Here is a 21,542-nt window from a genome sequence, read left to right as displayed (position 1 = left end):
ATCAAGATGACTAGGGGACTGGAGGCTAAAACATACGATGAATGGTTGCAGGAACTGGGCCTGGCTAGTCTAGGGAAGAGAAGGACCAGGGGAGACCGGATAGCAGAGCCCCAATATTTGAGGGGCTGCCCCAGAGAGGAGGAAGGGGTCAAGCTATTTTCCAAAGCACCCGAAATCCAGACAAGGAATAATGGATGGAAACTGATCAAGGAAGAGATTTAACCTGGAAATAAAGGAGAAACTTTCTGACAGTGAGAACAATCAACCCATGGAACAGAAGTTGCCTTCAGAAGTGGTGGGAGCTTCATCCCTGGAGGCTTTCAAGAAGAGACTAGACTGCCATCAGTCAGAAATGGTGTAGGGTCTCCTGCTCGGGCAGGGGGGAGGGGGAGGGGGAGGGGTTGGACTGGATGACCTATGAGATCCCTTCCAACTCTGTAAATCTGTAAAAAATTGGTCTAAGGTCCAATTCTATTCTGATTTCATGCAAAAAAAACCCCCCAAAGACGCCTCCTCTGTCCAACTACAACCACACCTGTTGCATTCCTGCATGTTGGACCGCCTCCCCTTTGCACCACGCCTCCTCCGGCTTGTCCTGGCTGCTTTTATCCTTCGGCAGGTTGCCTGCGGCCACTTTGCTCTCTGGGTATCTCCTTTCCAGGTCCAGATGTTTCCGAAGCTCTTCTTTTTTCTGATGCTGAAGACAGAATGCCAAGAAATGACATTGCTTTCATTTCATCTTTTTTTTTTTTCCGGGGCATCTCATGCAAGGAGTAAATTATTCATTCGTAGGTCACGTCGTTGCAACTTGGTTCTGACACTAGCGGGTTCTAAGCATGGTCGAAAGCATCAACCTCCCCAAGAAATGCTTTTATTCCTCCTCCCTCTTAGTGCGTTTGGCTACCATTCAGCCGACAAATAAATGGATATGAAATTGTCCTGAGCAAGCTCCCAAATGAAGAAATATATATAACAAGGGCGCAGCGCAGTTTTTCCTGACGTTATATATCTACTAGCTCAATATTCTTGCTTCGCTACGAAACTATATGGTTGGGCTTAGTTTTTGGAGAGGAAAATAAGGGGGAAAAATTCTCCCTACCAGCATCCATCGGTATTTATCTGGCTAGCATCCTGTCAGTGTGTTGAGGGCTGTTTGGAAACTGAAAGAATATTTGCTGTGTGAGCAAGAAGGAGACAGTCTGTCTGTCTGTCTCTCTGTCTGTCTCCCTACCTACCTACCTACCTACCTGCTGTTGTATATCTCTATATCTGCCTGTCTGTCTGTCTGTCTATCTATCTATCTATCTATCTATCTATCTATCTATCTATCTATCTATCTATCTATCTATCTATCTATCTATCTATCTATCTATCTATCTATCATCTATCTATTAACTGTGCCAATCAGATAAAGTCAAAGCAGATAAAAATCTGCAAAACTCTTGGATCTTACCATGGGTAATTCCATGCTTCTTCTTCTTTTTATTTTTAAGAGTGGGCACTGTGGAGTTTTTTCTTTAGTTGCTTCCCAACTGATCACTGCAGGACTACCTCTGCCTTGGCAAAGCAGTCTAAAGAAGTCCAAAGGGCTCTTTTCATCTACAAGAGCAGATGTTCCGGCATCTAAGAAGGAGGGCAAGACGTGGCCTTCCAGATTCTTCAAAAGAGATCATGAAAGGCCAAGATACTTTTGTGTTTTTATACTTTCAAGTCCATGTTGACTCCTGGACAAGTCCCTGCGGATTTCTTGGCAGGCTTTCTTCAGACATGGTTTGCTGTTGCCTCCTTGCTACAGCTGAGAGGGAGGCTCTGGCCCAAGGTCACTCAGCTTCCTTTCCGCTCAAGATACAACTGGGATAGTGGTGGGATTCAAAAGGTTTTACCATCGGTTCAGTTGGCGTGGCTTGGTGGGCATGCTTTGCGCACATGCACCAAAAGCACACTACTCTACTCTACTCGACTCGACTCTACTCAACTCTACTCGACTTTACTCTACTCGACTTTACTCGACTCTACTCGACTCGACTCAACTCTACTCAACTCGACTCAACTCGACTTGACTCGACTCTACTCGACTTTACTCTACTCAACTCGACTCTACTCGATTCGACCTCGACTCAACGCAACTCTACCCAACTACTCGACTTATTCTACTCAACTTGACTCAACTCGACTCGATTCGACTCAACTCAACTCTATCTCTATCTCTATCCTATCCTATCCTATCCTATCCTATCCTATCCTATCCCATCCTATTTCTATTCTATGAAAAGAAAACAAGGAAGGCAACAGGACGAGGCCAGCCAAAGATAATGGAACCCAATCCCAACACACACACACACCCTCAAAAAATCAAATCCAATTCCTACATCTTCCAACTTCTTCCTCTGCAGTTTTTGCTCCACGATGCGCTTCTGCCTCTCTTCCAAAAGCTGCCTTTTGTAGTTTTCCTGGTGTTTCTGTTGCTGGTGTTGCAGGGATTGGAGGCAGGGGGGGTCTGAATGGGATTTGTTCTCTTGCTGAAGTCGAAGGAACTCTCGGCGCAGGGTGGATTCCCCCGGGAGATTCACGATGGAGCTTAATTGAAAAACACACATGGGTGCAAAATGAGAGAGAGGGAGGGAGGAAAAGAAAAGAGGAAGAGAAAGAGAGAGAGAGAGGAAAAGAGAAAGAGAGGAAGAGGAAGAGAGAGAGAGAAAAACAAAAGAAAAAAGGGGGAGAGTGAAATATAGGGAAAAAAAGTGTGAGAGAGAAAAAGACAGAAAAAATGGGAAGGAAGGAAGGAAGCAATGAAGAAAGAAAGGAAGGAAGCAATGAATGAAGGAAGGAAGCAATAAAAAAGGAAGGAAGGAAGGAAGGAAGGAAGGAAGGAAGGAAGGAAGGAAGGAAGGAAGGAAGGAAGGAAGGAAGGAAGGAAGGAAGGAAGGAAGGAAGGAAGGAAGGAAGGATGGACAATTTTTTGGACTAATTTTAGTATTAAGATAGTCCAGCAAACGCCAAAAAAACTCAGCAGCATTAGAACATGCCAAAAAAGAAAAAAGAAAGAAAGAAGTAAAACCCTCTGCAGAATCTTTCTGGTTCAGCTCCCAGACCGGCCTCTGTTTTAGCAACTTTTCCAAATCCCAGCTAAAGCTGATTATCTGTTCGCTAGAGACCTCCCTTCACCGCTGCCTTCCCCAAACCCATTTTAGCATCTGTTCACACTTTGCATTCAACAGCAAAACACTGGAAGTGGAACAAAAGAAGGATTCAGCTATCTATATTTTTTTTTTGAATTGGTATGGAAACCCATCTGCTGGGGTTCTGGGTGGTTGGGAGGTGGTGGTAGTGTGGAGGAGAGGATATAAAGGCCCTAGGAAAAAATAATGGAGCTCTAGTGAAGTCGAATTTCCTTTAAAAACAACAACAAAAAAAAACCTCTCAGTGGTTGGGGGAGAATGAGCCATGCACAATTTTTATTTTGCTTTGTTTAAAAGAAAAAAGAAAAATATGAACAACGCTTGGAATTCGTGGCTCGCTTATTAACCAGCTCGTTCCTTCCCTTTTACATCCAACCCACACAGACAGATGTTTATTTTCCCACCTTTTCTTGCAAAACACAATTCGTAGCTAGGGTTCTCTGATCGACCCAGACTGTTTTTCCTGTCACCTTAACTACTGGTTTTTTTGTTTTTTTAGAAAAAAACATCGCTCCTCTGAAGATAAACGGACATGGATTTCAACCCAGGAAAGCATCGTCTAATAACTGTGAAGGTAACAGGCTAACCAGTGGTGGGATTCAAATAATTTAAACAACTAGTTCTCTGGCCTCATGATTTCTTCCAACAACTAGTTCAACAAGCTGCTCAGAAAGTTCACAACTGGTTCTCCTCAACCGGAGTGAACCGGCTTTTTAGTTGACACCCACCACTGAGGCTAACTTAGAAGACACCTGCCCCGTGGCCTCTAGAGCAGGAATGTCCAACGGTGGCGACTTTAAGACCTGTGGACTTCAATGGGCTGGGGAGATGTTGGTCTCTTAGCAGACCATCACAGAACTGTTCCAATTTGACCTGCAAAGGCAAAACCAAACCTTGGTTCTCCTTCGTCTTCGTTCAACTCGTCCCCTTCTTCCTCGCTTCCACTGTACTCATATTCTGTTTCATCTATTAAAAAAAGAGACGGATGGGAGGCAAAGTCATACAAAACAAGCGTTATTGTTCCAGGCAGGGTACAGAAAATCTGTTCCATATATTAGTGTGTGTGTGTGTGAGAGAGAGAGGGGGGGGGGAGGAAGGGAGAAGAGAGGGAGAGAGAGAGAGACAGAAACAGAGACAGACAGAGATGGGACATAGAGGAATGGAGCTATCAGATTGCTTTATCTATCTGTCTATCTCTTTTTGTATATATCTCTCCCATCTATCTTCCTCTATCTACCTATCATCTCTATCTACCTATCATCTCTCTTACCTTCCTACCTATCTATCTATCTTCCTCTAAATCTAGCTATTGTCTATATCTATCATCTATCTGTCTTCCATCTCTCTCTCCTTGATTCCTCTATCTCTTTCTATCTGTCTGTCTGTCTGTCTATCTACTTACCTTCCTACCTACCTCTCTGTATCTATCATCTGTCTTCCATCTCTCTCTCTCTCTATCTATCTCATGCATCTTAAAGGTTGCCATTTGAGGAATTCTGGGAATTGAAGCCAACTCATCTTGAAAAATGCCAGCTGGACATCTTGGGAGTTGAGTCCACATAAAGATTTACCAAAGGGATCTCCAAGAAAAGATGAAAAAGTCATTTCAACTGAGGCCTTGTGTTCAAAATCCCCCCCTCTCTTTATGCCCATTGCAAGCAGGCAACAAAGAGGTAGAGTTTGGGTCATGGTCAACGTCTTTGACCCTTCCTCTACTCCCAATCTCCAACATGCTTTCCTTTGCCATTACGTGAGGTACAAACTGATTTTCAAGCTTTACTCTCTTCCATACAAACAACTCTTCAAAATCAATAGTGGCAAGAATATAGAAATCACCTTTTTCTCCCTTTTTCTTCCTGGTCCTGTCTAGATGGTCTTTTAGCAAGATGCGTACTTGGCGTTCATTTTGCATGTCCCTGATGAAGGAATGTTTGAGCAGAGTCTCAGTCACAGGGCGATGCATGTAATTTTTGACCAAGCAACTGTCGACAAAGTTGAGAAACTTTTTTGACCTAAAAAAACAAAAAACAAAATCAAAATAAATCAAGAAAAATGACACAAACAATCTCATTTTATGGAGAACTTTGGCCATCTTTTTTTCTTCTAAGATGCCAGCAAAATATTTGGTTCTTTTCCATGTCCTACTAAGCCAAGATTTTGCTTTTGTGGTGCCTTGTTAAACTAGGCAGAATCAGTCTTATGGATGAGCAAATTAATCATGGTTTGTTTACTTTGACTTTCTTCCTCTTTGGAGGCAGTATCTCTAGCTTTTTAGCTGTGTGGTCCTTGATGATCTCTGAGCTTAGTAGTTTTCTTGCAGATGTTTCATTACCCAGCTAGATAACATTATCAGTGCTACCAAGAGGAAAATATAATTTCCACCAATACTGACAGGGAAAGCCAGTCAGATATATAGATATATAAATAGAGAGCAAACTCCACTCCCTTCTAACACTGATGATGTTCCCTAGCCGGGTGATGAAACGTCTGCAAGAAAACAACCACACTCAAGAGAGTACTTGGACTTCAATCTGAAGGACATGATGAGATGGCAACTGTTTAGGATCCGTAAAGACCTTCCACCCTAACAAGAGACCACTACACATTCATGATAAATAAAACCGACGCTTTACCATTTCCTGGACTTCAGTTTCGGAGAAGGGTTCCGTGGAATCAGAAAGAGAGCTCTCATTGGATGCATGTCGCACAAAGCTACAATAAAAACATATCCACACAAACACAAAAGATTAAAAAAAATACTTTTGAGATGGGTTTACCTCCCCACTGACCACCACTGTTGCTTAAGTTCTCTAACCCTGCATAGTAAGATACTAAAAAGCAGTCTGAAAGCTTCGTCTGAACCAGGGTTGTCCAAACTTGTTGACTTTAAGACTTGTGAACTTTAACTCCCAGAATTCTCCACGCTGGCTAGAGAATTCTGGGAGTTGAAGTCCACAAGTCTTAAAGTCAATAAGGTTGGACACCCCTATTCCAAACAGTTCTTGTGATGGTCTACTTGTGTGCCCAGAAATCACCCACAAGAGATAAGCTCTTTTGAAGGAGATAGCTCAGGAAAGTCCCATGTTGTCCCTTGACTACACAATGCAGTCCTCACCTCCTTGTCATCCCATATTCCAAACCTTCTTATGACCATCCATGAGCTTCCAGAAAACATTTTTTAATCCATCCCAGGGCTAAAGGCTATCAACCTACTTCCTTCCCTTCCCTTAAGCTCATCCATCCAAACCAGCTTTGATCCAACATTGCTGGAAGCCCATGGAAGATGCTGGTGTTTAAGAGGCAGGAAAGAGATGATATTGGTTGTTCCTGCACCAATGAACATCTTCACAAGCTTCTTCACCCCACAGATACAGTGTCCTTTGATTGGCCAGACAGCAACTTACTGATCCAGTTACATGTCTCAACTCGCCTTTGATGGCAAGGAGTGTGAAAGTCAAACTCGGCTTTGCAACGGGCTGATACGAAACACTCGTAATTCCAACTCAGCCAATCTACACGGAAAGGTTCTTCGCTTGCTCTGAAAACCGCAAGAAGGACGACTCTGAATGTGTGAAACATCTTTCACTACTCTTCTTGCACTTATTTCTTTTAGTAAGACAAAGGCCTTGCTCATTTTCACAATTGCCTCCAGCTGCCAACGCGTCGTTATTTCCATACTGGCCTGTATCGTCTGACACAGAAAACCACAATTCTTGCAGCTGCAACCCAGCGTGGGGGAGCAGAAGGAAATTTTTGTGGTGTAGCAACCACACAATGACTTCAAAAGGGAGCAAGAATTGGACACATGCTAAGTAGCAGATCCATTGTTTCTTTCTTTTTTCCCTTTTAACAAGAGCAAAGTTAGCCGTAGGATGAATCTTTTGATGCAAAGAAAATACAGAATAATAAGAGTTGGAAGGGACCTTTGAGGTCTTCTAGTCCAATCTCCTGTTCAAGCACAAGACCACATACCATGCTGGACAAAATTTCATCCAATCTCTTCTTTAAAAGAGTGTTGGAGCATCCACAACTTCTGAAGGCAAATCCTTCCACTGGTTAATTCTTCTCACTGTCAGGGAATTCCTCCTTAGTTCTAAGTTGTTTCTCTCCTTGATGAGTTTCCATCCGTTACTCCTTGTCCTGCCCTCAGGTGCTTTGGAGAATATGTTAACGTTCTCTTCTGTGTAACAACTCCTCAAATATTGGAACATGACTATCCTGTCTCCCCGATCCTTTTTTTTTCATTAGACTAGCCATACCCAGTTCCTGCAACTGTTCTTCGTATATTTTAGCCTCCAGGCCTCTAATCATCTTGGTTGCTCTTCTCTGCACTCTTTCCAGAATTTCTACAGCTTTTTTATAATGTGATGACCAAAACCAAACGTGAAATTGTGATCCTCCTCCTCCTCTTTTACCAACCCCATAATCCCTTGCGGGGTGGAATCTAGGCAACCGAATGGAGCTAGCAGGAGTGTTTACTGGCCAGATGCCCTTCTTGTCACCAGAGCAGAGTTTTGTTCAGCAGATATATTCTCGTTGTACCCAGAGAGAGAAATAGCTGCCTCTACCTAGGATCGAACTCACAGCCTCCTGATTGTGAGGCAAGAGCTCCAGATGGTCATGGGGTCAAAAACAGCCTACTGGAAGATACCCCCACAAGCAACAAAGAATAAGATGCAGTCAACTTACGGGGAGCTCCTTCAGCCATTTCTATCGCAGTGATGCCCAAGGACCACAAGTCACTCTGGAAAGCAAAAGGTTTCGATGAATGAAAAACAAGAGTCAAATAGGTTTGTTTTGGGCTTTGGGTATCATGTGGAGCTAGAGAACCAGATTAAGGAAGCCAAAATTTAGTTCAGTGTATCTCAACCTAGTTCAGTGTCTCTCAACCTTGGCAACTTGAAAATGTGTGGACTTCAACTCCCAGCATATGGGAGTTGGCTGGGGAATTCTGGAAGCTGAAGTCCAAATATCTTCAAGTCATCAAGTTTAAAAAACCCTGGTTTAATTAATCATAGATATTCATAGCAGGTGAACAGTCAATCTGTATCAGGCAACAACTACCCCAGCAAAAGTTTGATCTACTTGCTCAAACCACAACATTGCCTAGCTAGTAATCAACATGGCCAATATGGAGGAACATCTTAGTTAGCCAGGAGTCATTCCTCTGTCATCCGAAGCAGCAGCGAGCAGCAAATCAAGGAGCATTAATAAAGAAAACCTTTGCCTGGGTATTTATTTTCCTAATCCTATATTACACAGGAAAAGCCCTAATTTTGGCGACCTGGAACAAATGTAATTTGTAATGTTGGATTTTCCCAGTTACCAGAGAGAGCCCCCTTGTGGAGTACTGTGAAGCCGTTACCATGGCAACTCCACAGTGCTGTGCAGTAGAAGCCATTTTAAGGCAGTACGGTAGAAGCCATTTGAAGGCACAACAGGCTGTATCTTAAGAACACAAACCCTGAAAGGTGTTAGGGATGCCTTACCCCACAGTGTTTGTTTCCAGAGGTAAACTGTGTAGCAAGTGTGTGTGTGTGTGTGTGTGTGTATAGATAGATAGATAGATAGATAATAAGATAAAGAAGGAGGAGGAGGAGGAGGAGGAGGAGGAGGAGGAGGAGGAGGAGGAGAAGAAGAAGAAGAAGAAGAAGAAGAAGAAGAAGAAGAAGAAGAAGAAGAAGAAGAAGAAGAAGAAGAAGAAGAAGAAGAAGAAGAAGAAGAAGAAGAAGAAGAAGAAGAAGAAAAGAGATAGAAAGAATAGATTACCACCATGCCTGACTTTAAGGATGATATTCACTTTGCAGAAAATTCAAAAGGGTTCTTGGATTCACACGAACGTGTCCCCCTTTTGCTACTCATTAAAGCAGCTCCATCTTTCTCCTTCAAAGTGAATAGGGCTCTTTTAATGAGTGGCTGAGAAAGGCTGAACTCATGTAGAGTTAGAAATTGCTTTTGAAGCACCCTTGGCTCTGCTCTCTCATTTATGGATTCGTAGCTTCAAACCAGAGCAAAGGGCAGCTGGTATCGATCATGGAGGAAGGAAGGAAGGAAAGAAAGAAAGGGCAGAAATCAAGATGAAGCATAGAAGGTGAGACAGGAAAGATGTTGGCTCGAAAGTCCAGGGGGGCTGCATTTCAAAGAGAATAAAAGGCAATATTTATGACCGACAGCAGTGCTAAGCCAAGCATCTTGAGAGAAAAAAGAGGAAATAAGCATGTACTCAGCCACAAGTGTCTGTCTGGATCCCAAAGAGAATTTAGGAAGTGAAATTCACTTAACCTTTCCACTTTCCTACTGATACATAATGATAGATAGATGGATGGATGGATGGATGGATGGATGGATGGATGGATGATAGATAAAATGGATAGAATTGATAGGTGATAGGTGGATAGATAGATGGATAGATAGGTGATAAATTCACAGAAGGATGGATAGATAGAGAAATAGATAGATCATAGGTGGATAGATGGATAGATGATCCATATATGTTTAGATATATGGATGGACAGACAGACAGAAAAATATCTTGAGGTTAGCCAAGGTTGGACACCCTGATAAATACCATTTCAAAGTTCAATTGGAGGAATGTTTTTTCGTCTAATAAGGAGAAAATGTATGATTCCTTTCCATTGACTTGGAGTAGATAGACGTCAATGGGAAAACTTACTCTGTAGTCATAGGTTGATTCTGGGTTTTCATCGCAAGCAATGACTTCAGGTGCCATCCAATAAGGAGTCCCAATAAAAGTGTTTCTCCTGCCAATCGTCCGGTCCAGTTGAGCGCTGACCCCAAAATCAACTGCAAACAGGAGAAAAAAAGGAGGGGAAACACAAAGCAATAACTTTGACAACTGTGGCTTAAGAAAAGAAGGAGAAGAAGAAGGAGGGGGAAGGGGAGGAGGAAGAAGAAGAGGAAGAGGGGAGAAGTGGAGGAGGAGGAGGAGGAGGAGGAGGAGGAGGAGGAGGAAGAAGAAGAAGAAGAAGAAGAAGAAGAAGAAGAAGAAGAAGAAGAAGAAGAAGAGAGAAGAAGAAGAAGAGGAGGAGGAGGAGGAGGAGGAGGAGGAGGAGGAGGAGGAGGAGGAGAGGAGAGGAGGAGGGAAGGGAAGGGGAAGAGAAGGGTGGAGGAGGAGGAAGAAGAGGAAGAGGAAGAAGAGGAGGAGGAGGAGGAGGAGGAGGAGGAGGGAAAATAAGATGAAGTAGAAGAAGAGGAGGAGGAGGAGGAGGGGAGGGGGATGGGGAGGAGAAGAAGAAAGGCAGGAGGAGGAGGAAGAAGAAGAGAAGAGGAAGAGGAAGAGGAGGAATGAGAGAGGAGGGGAGGAGGAGAAGAAGAAGAAGAGGAGAGGAGGAGGAGGAGGAGGAGGAGGAGGAGGAGGAGGAGGAGAAGAAGAGAAGAGGAGGAGGAGAAGAAGAAGAAGAAGGAGGAGGAAAGAATGAGAAAGAAGATGGCGCAAGACAAAATGAGTAGGTTTGGATTTTGAGGCTGAGGGCTGCTAATCAGTGAACCATCTTGGCATTTCCAACAAAACCCAAGCCTACTCTCAAATAAGGGGCTTTTCACTCATGCCCTCTCTAAGAGTGGGTCCCATGGATTAAGCTTCACCAAACTGTGTTCATAAGTCAAGGACCACCTGTTACTCCAGCTTGTTTTACAACAGGCTTGTGACATTGAAGACAGTCCGGGCTGCTCATCACGCAGCAGCCTGGAAAGACTCTGCTCCAAAACCAGAAGCATGAGATACGTACCCAATTTCACTTCGGCGTTTTCCGTCAACAGCACGTTCTGCCCCTTAATATCTCGATGGATAACATGGTGGGCATGTAAGTGAGACAGACCCTAGAAGAAAGATGGCCCAGCGTTAACTCTTTGGCCCATTTCTGCATCTTTCCAGACCATAGAAACGATAGATCCCTACTTGCAAGCCCTTAGAATAGCCAACCTTCCCCAACGAGGTACCTTCAAGAGGCATCACGGTACGACACAGCTCACCAGCTGGTTTGGGAATTGTGGAACTGCACAACTTGCACCCAGCTAGTTAATGGAGCAGATGGATCTGGTTCATCACTCCAAGGTTTGAAAAGACACCAGGTGGACTTCAAAACATCATAAAATGTAGACAATAGATGCTGTAGGTTTGTGAAGTCTGACCACAAAGGTTGTAGGAGACAGGTAGACCTCAACTTATAAATGTTTCTTTAGTGACCTTTTGAAGTTCTAGTAGGAAGATGGATCTTGACAGACTAGAACACTGGGCTGTATCTAAAAATATGAAATTCAATGTAGAGAAAAGTAGAGTCCTACACTTAGACAAGAAAAACTGAAAGGACACATATAGACTGGGTGAAACCAGGCTCAAAAGCAGGAACTGGGAGAGGGATCCTGGAGTCTTAGTGGACAACCAGCTAAATAGGAGCCAGCAGTATATAGCAGCAGCCAAAAAAGCTAATACAATCCTAAATTGTATTAACAGAGGGATATAATCAAGAACAAGGGAGGTACTAACACCACTCTATAAAGCCTTAGTAAGACCACACCTAGAGTACTGCATCCAGTTTTGGTCACCACACCATAAAAAAGATGTTGAGACTCTAGAAGAAGTGCAGAGAAGAGCAACCAGGATGATGACTGGAGGCTCAAACATGCGATGAATGAGGAACTGGGCCTGGCTAGTCTAGTGAAGACAAGGACCAGGGAAGACATGGTAGCAGTCTTCCAATATTTGAGGGGCTGCCAGACAGAGGAGGGGATCAAGCTATTTTCAAAAGCACCCAAAGGCCAGACAAGGAACAATGGAGGGAAACTGAACAAGGAGAGATTCGACCTGGAAATAAGGAGAAACTTTCTGACAGTGAGAACAATCAACCCATGGAACAGAAGTTGCCTTCAGAAGTTTCTGGAGCGCCATTACTTGAGACTTTCAAGAAGAGATTGGACTACCATCTCTCAGACATGGTGTAGGGTCTCCCGCTTGGACAGGGGGTTGGACTAGATGACCCACAGGGTCCCTTCCAACTCTGATTATCTGTTATCTGTTATGAAGTTATCTCGTAGTTGCTAGGAATCAGCACTGCGTTCCCCCTAAAAAAGGGATAAAATATCCCAAGCTAGATTTAGATGTCCCAAGTTCCAACGGCACTGAAGAAGGTGAATTATGACCCCTTTTCACACTTACGACCACTGCGGCATTTCCAGGGTCATGTGATCAAAATTCAGATGCTCGGCCACTGGTTCATATTTATGATGGTTGCAATGTCCCAGTGTTTCATGATCCCCTTTTGTGACCTTTCAACAAGCAAAGTCAGCTTTGGAAGCCATATTAGTACCAGAAAGCTTCCGTGCCACCACATTCTTGAGTTTGGGAAGCTGGGAGGCGGGATTTCATGGAGCGTATATAGATAGACATAATAGCATTCTTCTTTTACAGTCAAGGTCATGTTATTGCTGCACCTGGTGGGGGACCGGTTGAAAGGATGTCTCAAGGTATATGAAAATACCAGTCTGGCTATCAACATTAGAAGCTTTTACACATCCACAATTTTTAAAAAGGAGCACATGATCAGATATGAAGAAATTTTAAATGAAAAGGGTGAACTCAGAACAAAGCAAGAATTAGAATTACAAGGGATTAAAAATGAATTGGTATTCATATTTGCAAATACATACAAGGTATGAGAAAGACATCAAGATGGCTGAGTTTTATAAGGAATTAACTGAATTGGATAAAATCCTAACAGGCCCTGAAGAGAAGTTGATTAAAAAAATTATGTGGTTATTTATTAGAAGTGAAATTAGAGGAAGAACAAGTTAAAGAATCAATGATTGCATGGGGGAAAAACTTCAGATATGGAATAGACTTGGATAAATGGCAGATACTATGGTCTAGAAACCAGAAATTAACTATCTCAACAGCCTATAAAAAGAATTTGTATAAGATGTTTTTTGGGTGGCATTTACCCCCAACGAGAATTGCCAAGATGTTTAAAAATAAGCCGGCGAAGTGCTGGAAATGTCTGAAGTTACCAGGATCATACGACCATATGTAGTGGACGTGCACAAAAGCTAAAAAGTATTGGACTAGAATACATAGGTGACTGGAGAAAATGATAAAACAATCTATAGATTTAAAACCAGAGACATTTTTATTGGGAATTTTGCTTGAGGGTTACAACAAAGAGTTAACCTACTTGATCATCAATGTATTAATAGCAATGTATTAATAGGATTGTATTTGCACAAAATTGGAAAAATGAGAAAATTCCAGTGGATGAGGAAATAATGAATAATGGAATGTGCAGAAATGAGTAGATTGACAATGGCAATTAAAGAACAAGAGAAAAAAGATTATTATAAAATTTGGAATTTATTTTATGGATGGCTAGATAGAAGAGTAAGAAATTGAAATATGTTAAGTACAGTATAATATTTATTACCGATAAACAAATGAGTTAGACAGAGTAAGAAAATGAATGCAACATATATTACTGAAAGTCAATAAATATAATGTTAAGGTTAATATAATAAGTGATATATGTGATATAAAATACTGATTAGAATAATTATAAACATATATAAGTAAAATATGTATGATGATGGTATTACGTACACAAAGAAATGGGTACACAACTGACACACTGATGAAGAGAAACAAGGTTTTACTTGTTTGTTTTTGTTGTTATTTATACACACACACACACACACACACACATACCCATATATGTTGGAACAGATGGGGATTGGGGCATGTGAGGGAGTGATGGGTGCAGAAGGTGGATTTGTAATTTTTTTACTTATTGGAGGAAAACCCAGAACTCTCAGATTTGGTTTTTACCAGATGTGCCAGTATGACAACTCTAATAAAATGGGACTTTGAGAAAATGCCTGTCTCAGAGTTTTGCTTGTTTTTCTGGAACGCTGAGACAACGGGGAAGACCGATTCACCGAACAACCGTGTTACTAACACAACATCTGCAGGCATTCACTTAGTAATGGTGGCGAGAATGGTTGTAAAATGGCGCAAGTGTCACTCAATGCCTGTCTCGCTTAGCAACAGAAATGTTGGGATCAATGGCAGTCCTACATTGAGGAGTCCCTGTCTGTTGGTCGTTTCCAACCCAGCCTTGACTTACTCGAAGGACCTCTCTGCAGATGTAGGCAATCCAGTCTTCCTTGAAGCAATTCCCTTTCGTCTTCTTCACCAAATCTGTGACAGAACCAGCACCACAATACTCCATGACCAACTGGGGAATGGAGAAATTAAAATTAAAAACAAAATGGCGGTGGACAGTTCAGAAAGTTTACATGCACAAATCCATCTGGTTCAGTTCCAAGCTGAGAGGAAGAAAGACGCTGGGAACAACATGGAGGCCAGAGGTGGGTATTCAGCCGGTTCTGACCAGTTCTGGAGAACCGGTAGTGGAAATTTTGAGTAGTTCAGAGAACTGGCCAATGCCGCCTCTGACTGGCCCCGCCAACCCCACCTCTTCTCTGCCTCCCAAGTCCCAGCTGATTGGCTGGGTCTTCTTTGGTTGCCCTGCACTACTCTTCCTCCCGCTCCTCCTCCTCCTCCTCCTCCTCCTCCTCCTCCTCCTCCTCCTCCTCCTCCTCCTCCTCCCCCTCCCTGCAAACCTCACTCCCTTCTAGCACTGATGATGTTACCTAGTTTAGGTCATGAAACGTTTGCAAGAAAACAACCAAGCTCAGAGAGCACCAAGGAGCCCACATCCTCCTCCTCCTCTTCCTCCTCCTCTTCCACACAAACCCCACTCACTCCTTTCTAGCACTGAAGATGTTACTTTGTTGGGTAATGAAACATCTGCAAGGAAACAACCAAGCTCAGAGAGCACCAAGGACCCCACAGTTTGCTAATCTTTCTCCTGAACACACCTGAGAACTTCTTTTACTTCACTGAAACCCAGGAAGAGTATAATTTTGTCAGATGAGGAACCCCTCCAAGAATCAATTAGTTCCTCAATGGGAACCCAGAGTTACCTAAATTTCCAAACAGGTGTATCTGTACAGAAAAAAAGAGAAGAGAAGAGACCTACCCATAATTGGTCATCCTGACCTACTGGACTTTTCTTGACAAAAGCACCGTAATAGGTCGCAATGTTCCGATGGTGAGAATACTTCTTCAGCATATTAATTTCCAACTTGATTTCTTCCTCCTCATCCTAAAACGAACAAAAACATAGGATATGAAAATAGAGGCGGCAGCATCTTGGGGGCTTCTCCAGTCAATTCTCTTTGAGGTCAGCTTTGCAAGCCATATTTTACTTCGAAGCTTCGAAGCTGCCACATTTTAGTGCCTAGGAATTTGGGAGGGGAGGAATGGCATAGGGTGGTGGTTATAACATTCTTCTCATTAAGTCAAGGACAAGTTACCCTGTACCTGGGGAGGAGTGTCTGGAGCAGGGGTCGCCAACATTTTGGAACTCAGGGACCACTAAACTCATAATTTTAAATCCCGCGGACCCCTAATATGAATTTTGACCTACGGTGGCTTGCTGCGTTGGTGGGAGAAAGAGAGAGACTTTTGGCTTCATGCAAGGAAAACAGCAGAAGCAGCAGAAGTCTTTCTTTCTCTCCCCCAAACTCCACCAGAATGGTGCAGCCTCTTGGAGCAGGAGGCCTTGCAGGGTCCCAAAGACTCATTTCTGGCAGAGTTTGGGGGTGAGAAAGAAAGACTTTTGCTGCTTTCCTTGCGTGCAGCCAAGAGCAGAAGAAGAAAGAAGTGGAAAGAAGCAGCCCGGTGGCCAGGTGAGGCGCGTGAGGTGAGTGGGGCAAGTTCCCCCCTCTGCCCTTTCCCCCCTCCCCTCATTACCTCACGTTGTTCGCAATGCAAGCGACGCAAGCCTTGTGTTCCTGCAGGCCATGTGGGTGGTGCAGCCTTGTGTTCCTGCATAGCCTGAATTAATTGCTTTGGGGGGGAGGGTGCTCTGGAGGTGACATTTCTCTGCGGACCACCAAAATTTTCTTGCAGACCACCAGTGGTCCCCGGCCCACCGGTTGGTGACCATTAGCCTGGAGGAATGTCTCCAGTTGGGATGATGGGTGATTGGGCCATGTGATGGTCTGGTGGGTGCAGGGGAGAGTTTTTTGATTTTCTTTTGGGAAGGGAAAACCCGGCACTCTCCTAGTCAGGTTTTCCAGATGTGCCAATATGGCTTCTTTAATCAATTCTTACTTGGATGGACTTTGTTTCTAAGTGCTGAATGAAATGGGAAGTTTCACTGGAATGTTGACTCTTGACTTGAGATCAAGGAAGTCTAGGTCACGTTCTGCTTTTCTTTGCATGTTGTTATTTTGCTGCAACCAAAACCCTGGCCGGTTATTAGTCTGGTTTATTAGGTGACGTAAAAGGAGCTTGATGGACATAACACTGTCGAGCCCCAATGGCTGGTGCCTACGTTTGTAAATTATTCTGAAATTCACATGAATATGCAAAGGCTTCCCAAATGTTGGGTTTGCCTTCTTTTCTCTTTTCAACCCATAGAAATAGCACGCGTGCCAATAACTGAGTCTAAACAGCTCATTTATCATCGGATGTGAATTGTTTTGTGGCTGAATTGGTGCAAATTGAGCATCAGTGTTGCAGAATAGGCAACAGATTGCACTAAAAAAAAAATGAATTTCCACACTGTTCGTTAGGTAGAATGCATGGAAAGATACCAAGGCAAAAAAAAAAAATCAGGATATTGAGTTCAACTGAATACTCTTATTCCAAGCTCTGCTAGAGATTAAACAAGGATCTGTGGCATTGAAAAATAGTTCAAAGGTCTTTAAACTTGGCAAGCTTAAGACTTGTGGACTTCAACTCCCAGAATTCCTGAGCTAAAATCATTGAAGGAGGAATTCTGGGAGTTGAAGCCCACAAGTCTTAAAGCTGTCAAGTTTGAAGACCCCCTGCCATAGTAACTCCGAACTTGATTTCAGATTCAGTCCCTGTGTTCAACTAAGAGCTCGCAAAATTAGATGCATACATTTGGTGAGGTTTCTCTATCCTTAAGAGAAAGTAAAGAGATTAAGGTTAAGAGGCATAGTCTGACGTTCTAGGCTATCTCTTGAAAAGAGGCAGAACCCATCCTCAGGGAACTTCTCTCTAGCAGAATGTGTTACGTTTGCCTTCATTCGTGAAATATACAGTTATTCCAACTCAACCCCACAGGTTTCATTGGCCTCAAGCCAGCTCATCACACCAGCCCGTTCTCTGCTCCTAATCCTCAACCTCTTCCCCTGGGATGCAAAGAAAGCCAGCACGCTTCCACCTCGCCAAGAAGCGCCCTGCCCACTTTGCTCCATTGGATCTTGGAAAGCCAAGTTTTGCAATCTCCTCGCTTGTCCAGGCGGTGCAATGGGGACGTTCTCTCCACCCTTCCCCCGAAATCGCACTACCGACAAGATTCCCGCCTGCCAGATGGGCTGATTATCCCGCGGTGACCAACATCACATTTTGCTACCTGAGCAGCTGACGGCAGAAGCAGCTCAGCAGCTCAAAGATGAAGACAAAAAGGGACTCAAAGCAGCAACAGCAGCTGAAGAAAAATGGGGCCAGCCTTCTTGGAAGAACAGAGCAAACACATTTTAGGGCCCCGTTGCTTGCAAAGGCAAAAAATCTGAAACTGCTGTATTTAGATTCCCCTCCCAGTTCAGGATGCTTACGAAGCAGTTAAAGATATATATGTCCTTTCTAAAAAAAAAATAAAAAAAATTGAGGAATGGAGACCACAAAAACAGAAATAGAACCGGCAACTTCTCCTCGTCTCAGCCTTGCAACACTGCCCTAGATTCCAAAAGGGCTGGTTGGTGAGAGAGACCAGGATGTTAAGAAAACATCAAGCAAGGGTAGAGTAAACCAAAAGGAAACCTATACCCTATCTCTGGAAACAGATCGTTAGCCAGAAATAAGCAGGAAGAAACTTTGATTCTGCTGGGTTACAGGGAAAAATATTTGAGTCAACGGAAGATTCATCACAACTGGACGCTGCAGCCAGGGGCCAATCACGCTAACTACGTTCCATGTTTTTTAAAAAGCAAAGTAGGGCGCAAACTGGATTTAATAGTCTCCTTGTCTATCGATAAATGAGGATTTGAATATTACGGGCCAAACGTCTCATGGAGATTCTCTCAGTCCTCCAGGTCAGGCTGGTCTCGAAGAGGTGCTTTTTCCAAAAGGCTTCTGGGCTTTTCTTTTTCCCTTTGAAAACGTTTCACTTCTCATGCAAGAAGCTTCTTCGGTTCTGAAGCTCCGGTGGCCTAGAGATGGAGCTCTTTTGTCGCAATCAGGAGGCTGTGAATTCGATCCCAGGTAGAGGCTAATATTTGGAATAGACTTGAGCAGGGGGTTGGGCTAGGTCAGTGGTCGTCAACCAGTGGGCCGGGGGACCACCGGTGGTCCGTGAGAAAATTTTGGTGGTCTGCAGAGAAATGTCACCCCCAAAGCAATTAATCCAGGCTATGTGGGGACACAAGGCTTGCGTCACTTGCATTGCAAACAACATGAGGTAGTGAGAGGGGGAGGGGGGAAACTTGCCCCACTCACCCCACGCGCCTTGCCTGGCCACCGGGCTGCTTCTTTCCGCTTCTTTCTTCTTCTTCTTTTGGCTGCATGCAAGGAAAGCAGCAAAAGTCTTTCTTTTTCTCCCCCAAATTCTGCCAGAAATGAGTTTTTGGGATCCTGTAAGGCCTCCTGCTCCAAGAGGCTGCGCCAGCAAACACTCCTTTCTGGCGGAGTTTGGGGGAGAGAAAGAAAGACTTCTGCTGCTTCTATTCTATTCTATTCTATTCTATTCTATTCTATTCTATTCTATTCTATTCTATTCTATTCTATCCTATCCTATCCTATCCTATCCTATTTCTATTCTAATCTATTCCTATTCCTATTCCTATTCCTAGTCCTATTCCTAGTCCTATTCCTAATCTAATCTAATCTAATCTAATCTAATCTAATCTAATCTAATCTTATTCTATTCTATTCTATTCTACTTTGAATTCTATTTTATTCTTTTCTGAATTCTATTCTATTCTACTCTGAATTCTATTCTATTCTCTTCTACTCTGAATTCTACTCTATTCTGAATTCAATTCTAATCTATTCTATTCTAATCTATTCTAATCTAATCTAATCTAATCTAATCTAATCTAACCTAATTCTATTTCTATTCTAAAACTCTCCCTTTGACTCTCTGGATTCCAGTCCTGAGTCTCAAGCGCAACCATCCCTCATCTTTGAGGGAGTGTTTTGATAAACACATTCATTTTTCCACTCCCCTGGCTGAACCAACTCAGGTCTCTGCTCACCTCGGTCACATTCATAACCTTGATGGCCGCCAGCTGCCCTGTTTTCACGTGGCGACCCTGGAAAAAAAAAAGAGAGAGAGAGAGAGAGAGAAAGACAAAAAAAAAAGACAAAGCCAATAAGAGCATCCCTAATGATAGCCAAGTACAAGCCAAGACATCAAATCCATCATTTTGAAATACATCACTATAAAATGGCCATTTGAAAGCCGCCTCCAGAGCGACGCGAACTATTTGCAAAGCACCTAATAGGAAATCGATATTCCGTCGTAAAGGCAATCTGGCATTTGGTGATGTAACATCGGAAGCCCTCCAGAGTTCCCCTCCTTGGTGAATAAATAAAATAAAGTAAAATAAAATCTGCGACACAGGGACAGCAGGGTAATATGTCGGATAGTAAGAGCCTCTTCTGTGCAAAGCCCCGGATTTCCAATCGGCGAACTGTTTTGCGCAACTAATCGATTGCACTCATCTGCTGAGGCTTGCTTTGTGTGTGTGTGTGTGTGTGTGTGTGTGTGTGTGCTTGTATGTGTGTGTTTAGTTTGCGAGTGAAGCCCTTTGGTACTTAAGGTTAAGTGATAAATGTTCATTTAAGGACTGGAGCACAGCGATTTGAGAAAGGAAGCTAGGCAGGAGATTAGCAACAGAGGTGGGATTCAGCCGGTTCTGACCAGCTCTGGAGAACAGGTAGCGCAAATTCTGAGTAGTTCGGAGAACCGGCCAATCCCACCTCTGACTGGAGATTTTACGGTATCCTTCCCCTACCACGCCCACCAAGCCACACCCACAGAACCAGTAGTAAGGAAATTTGAATTCCACCACTGGTTAGCAAGCCTGCGTTTGAAACCCGAGAGCTGCCACGGGGGAAGGGTTGAGTTCCTGTCCTTTGCTCCAGCTCCTGCCGGGGACACGAAAGGAGACCCATCCTTAATTCTAGAAACTAAATTCTTCCTTCTATTCTATTCTATTCTATTCTATTCTATTCTATTCTATTCTGTTCTGTTCTGTTCTGTTCTCTTCTCTTCTCTTCTCTTCTCCTCTTCTCTTCTATTCCATTCAATTCCATTCCATATCTTCTATTCTATTCTATTCTATTCTATTCTATTCTATTCTATTCTATTCCATTCCATTCCATTCCATTCCATATATTCTATTCTATTCTATTCTATTCTATTCTATTCTATTCTATTCTATTCTATTCCATTCCATTCCATTCCATTCCATTCCATTCCATTCCTTCTCTTCTCTTCTCTTCTCTCTTCTCTTCTCTTCTCTTCTCTTCTCTTCTCTTCTCTTCTCTTCTCTTCTCTTCTCTTCCATTCCATTCCATTCCATTCCATTCCATATCTTCTATTCTATTCTATTCTATTCTATTCTATTCTATTCTATTCTATTCTATTCTATTCTATTCTATTCTATTCCATTTCTTCTCTTCTCTTCTCTTCTCTTCTCTTCTCTTCTCTTCTCTTCTCTTCTCTTCCTTCTTTCTTCCATTCCATTCCATTCCATTCCATTCCATTCCATTCCATTCCATTCCATTCTATCTTCTATTCTATTCTATTCTATTCTATTCTATTCTATTCTATTCTATTCTATTCTTTTCTATTTCTATTTCTATTTCTATTTCTATTTCTATTTCTATTCCATTCCATTCCCCTCCGCTCTGCTCCTCTACTGTACTCTGCTCTACTGTACTCTATTCTAAAATGATTTGGGATCCACAGAGATCTGCCTCAAATCTCTCACTCAGACACCCAGATGAATGTTGTAAAACACTAGCTGTAGCTGAACTTCAGATTTGCCCTCAATTTACACCCAGCTGATGTCACGGTTGGAGTTCCTGTATCGGAAACCATTGTTTTCAACTGTTTCCAGGCATTGAAAGTTTCACAGGGCAGCGTGAATCCCTCCCAGACAAGCTGGCACCCTAATTTAAGTCCCAAACATTGCCAGGAACGAAATATTCTTCTAACTTCCCTGGTCGATTAAATCAAGAACGATCAGATCGCTGGGAAATCTTTGCCCAAGTTAATTTATTGAAAGTCCCGGTCAGCTGCTAGTTGCAAT

General features: G+C 43.0%; 1 protein-coding gene across 2 annotated transcripts in view; it reads right to left on the bottom strand.

Annotated features, from left to right (window-relative positions):
- NRK (Nik related kinase) overlaps nucleotides 1-21,542 on the bottom strand; it is a 90,121-nt gene that overhangs the window by 48,425 nt on the left and 20,154 nt on the right. For both annotated transcript variants that reach the window (XM_087941147.1, XM_087941148.1), the window contains exons 3-13: nucleotides 19,479-19,535; nucleotides 15,227-15,352; nucleotides 14,309-14,419; nucleotides 10,928-11,018; nucleotides 9,853-9,983; nucleotides 7,869-7,923; nucleotides 5,813-5,891; nucleotides 5,016-5,191; nucleotides 4,073-4,145; nucleotides 2,370-2,577; nucleotides 536-697 (exon numbers count right to left, since the gene is read on the bottom strand). In XM_087941147.1, coding sequence (XP_087797273.1) covers nucleotides 536-697; nucleotides 2,370-2,577; nucleotides 4,073-4,145; nucleotides 5,016-5,191; nucleotides 5,813-5,891; nucleotides 7,869-7,923; nucleotides 9,853-9,983; nucleotides 10,928-11,018; nucleotides 14,309-14,419; nucleotides 15,227-15,352; nucleotides 19,479-19,535 — 1,269 coding nt within the window. The remainder of the gene's footprint in view (nucleotides 1-535; nucleotides 698-2,369; nucleotides 2,578-4,072; nucleotides 4,146-5,015; nucleotides 5,192-5,812; nucleotides 5,892-7,868; nucleotides 7,924-9,852; nucleotides 9,984-10,927; nucleotides 11,019-14,308; nucleotides 14,420-15,226; nucleotides 15,353-19,478; nucleotides 19,536-21,542) is intronic.

The sequence above is a fragment of the Pseudonaja textilis genome, chromosome 12 (assembly GCF_049901715.1).
Source record: "Pseudonaja textilis isolate UNSWEBS1 chromosome 12, rPseTex1.2, whole genome shotgun sequence".
Lineage (NCBI taxonomy): Eukaryota > Metazoa > Chordata > Lepidosauria > Squamata > Elapidae > Pseudonaja > Pseudonaja textilis.
Note: the sequence above shows the minus strand (reverse complement) of the source record. Positions and strands in the feature narration are given on the sequence as shown.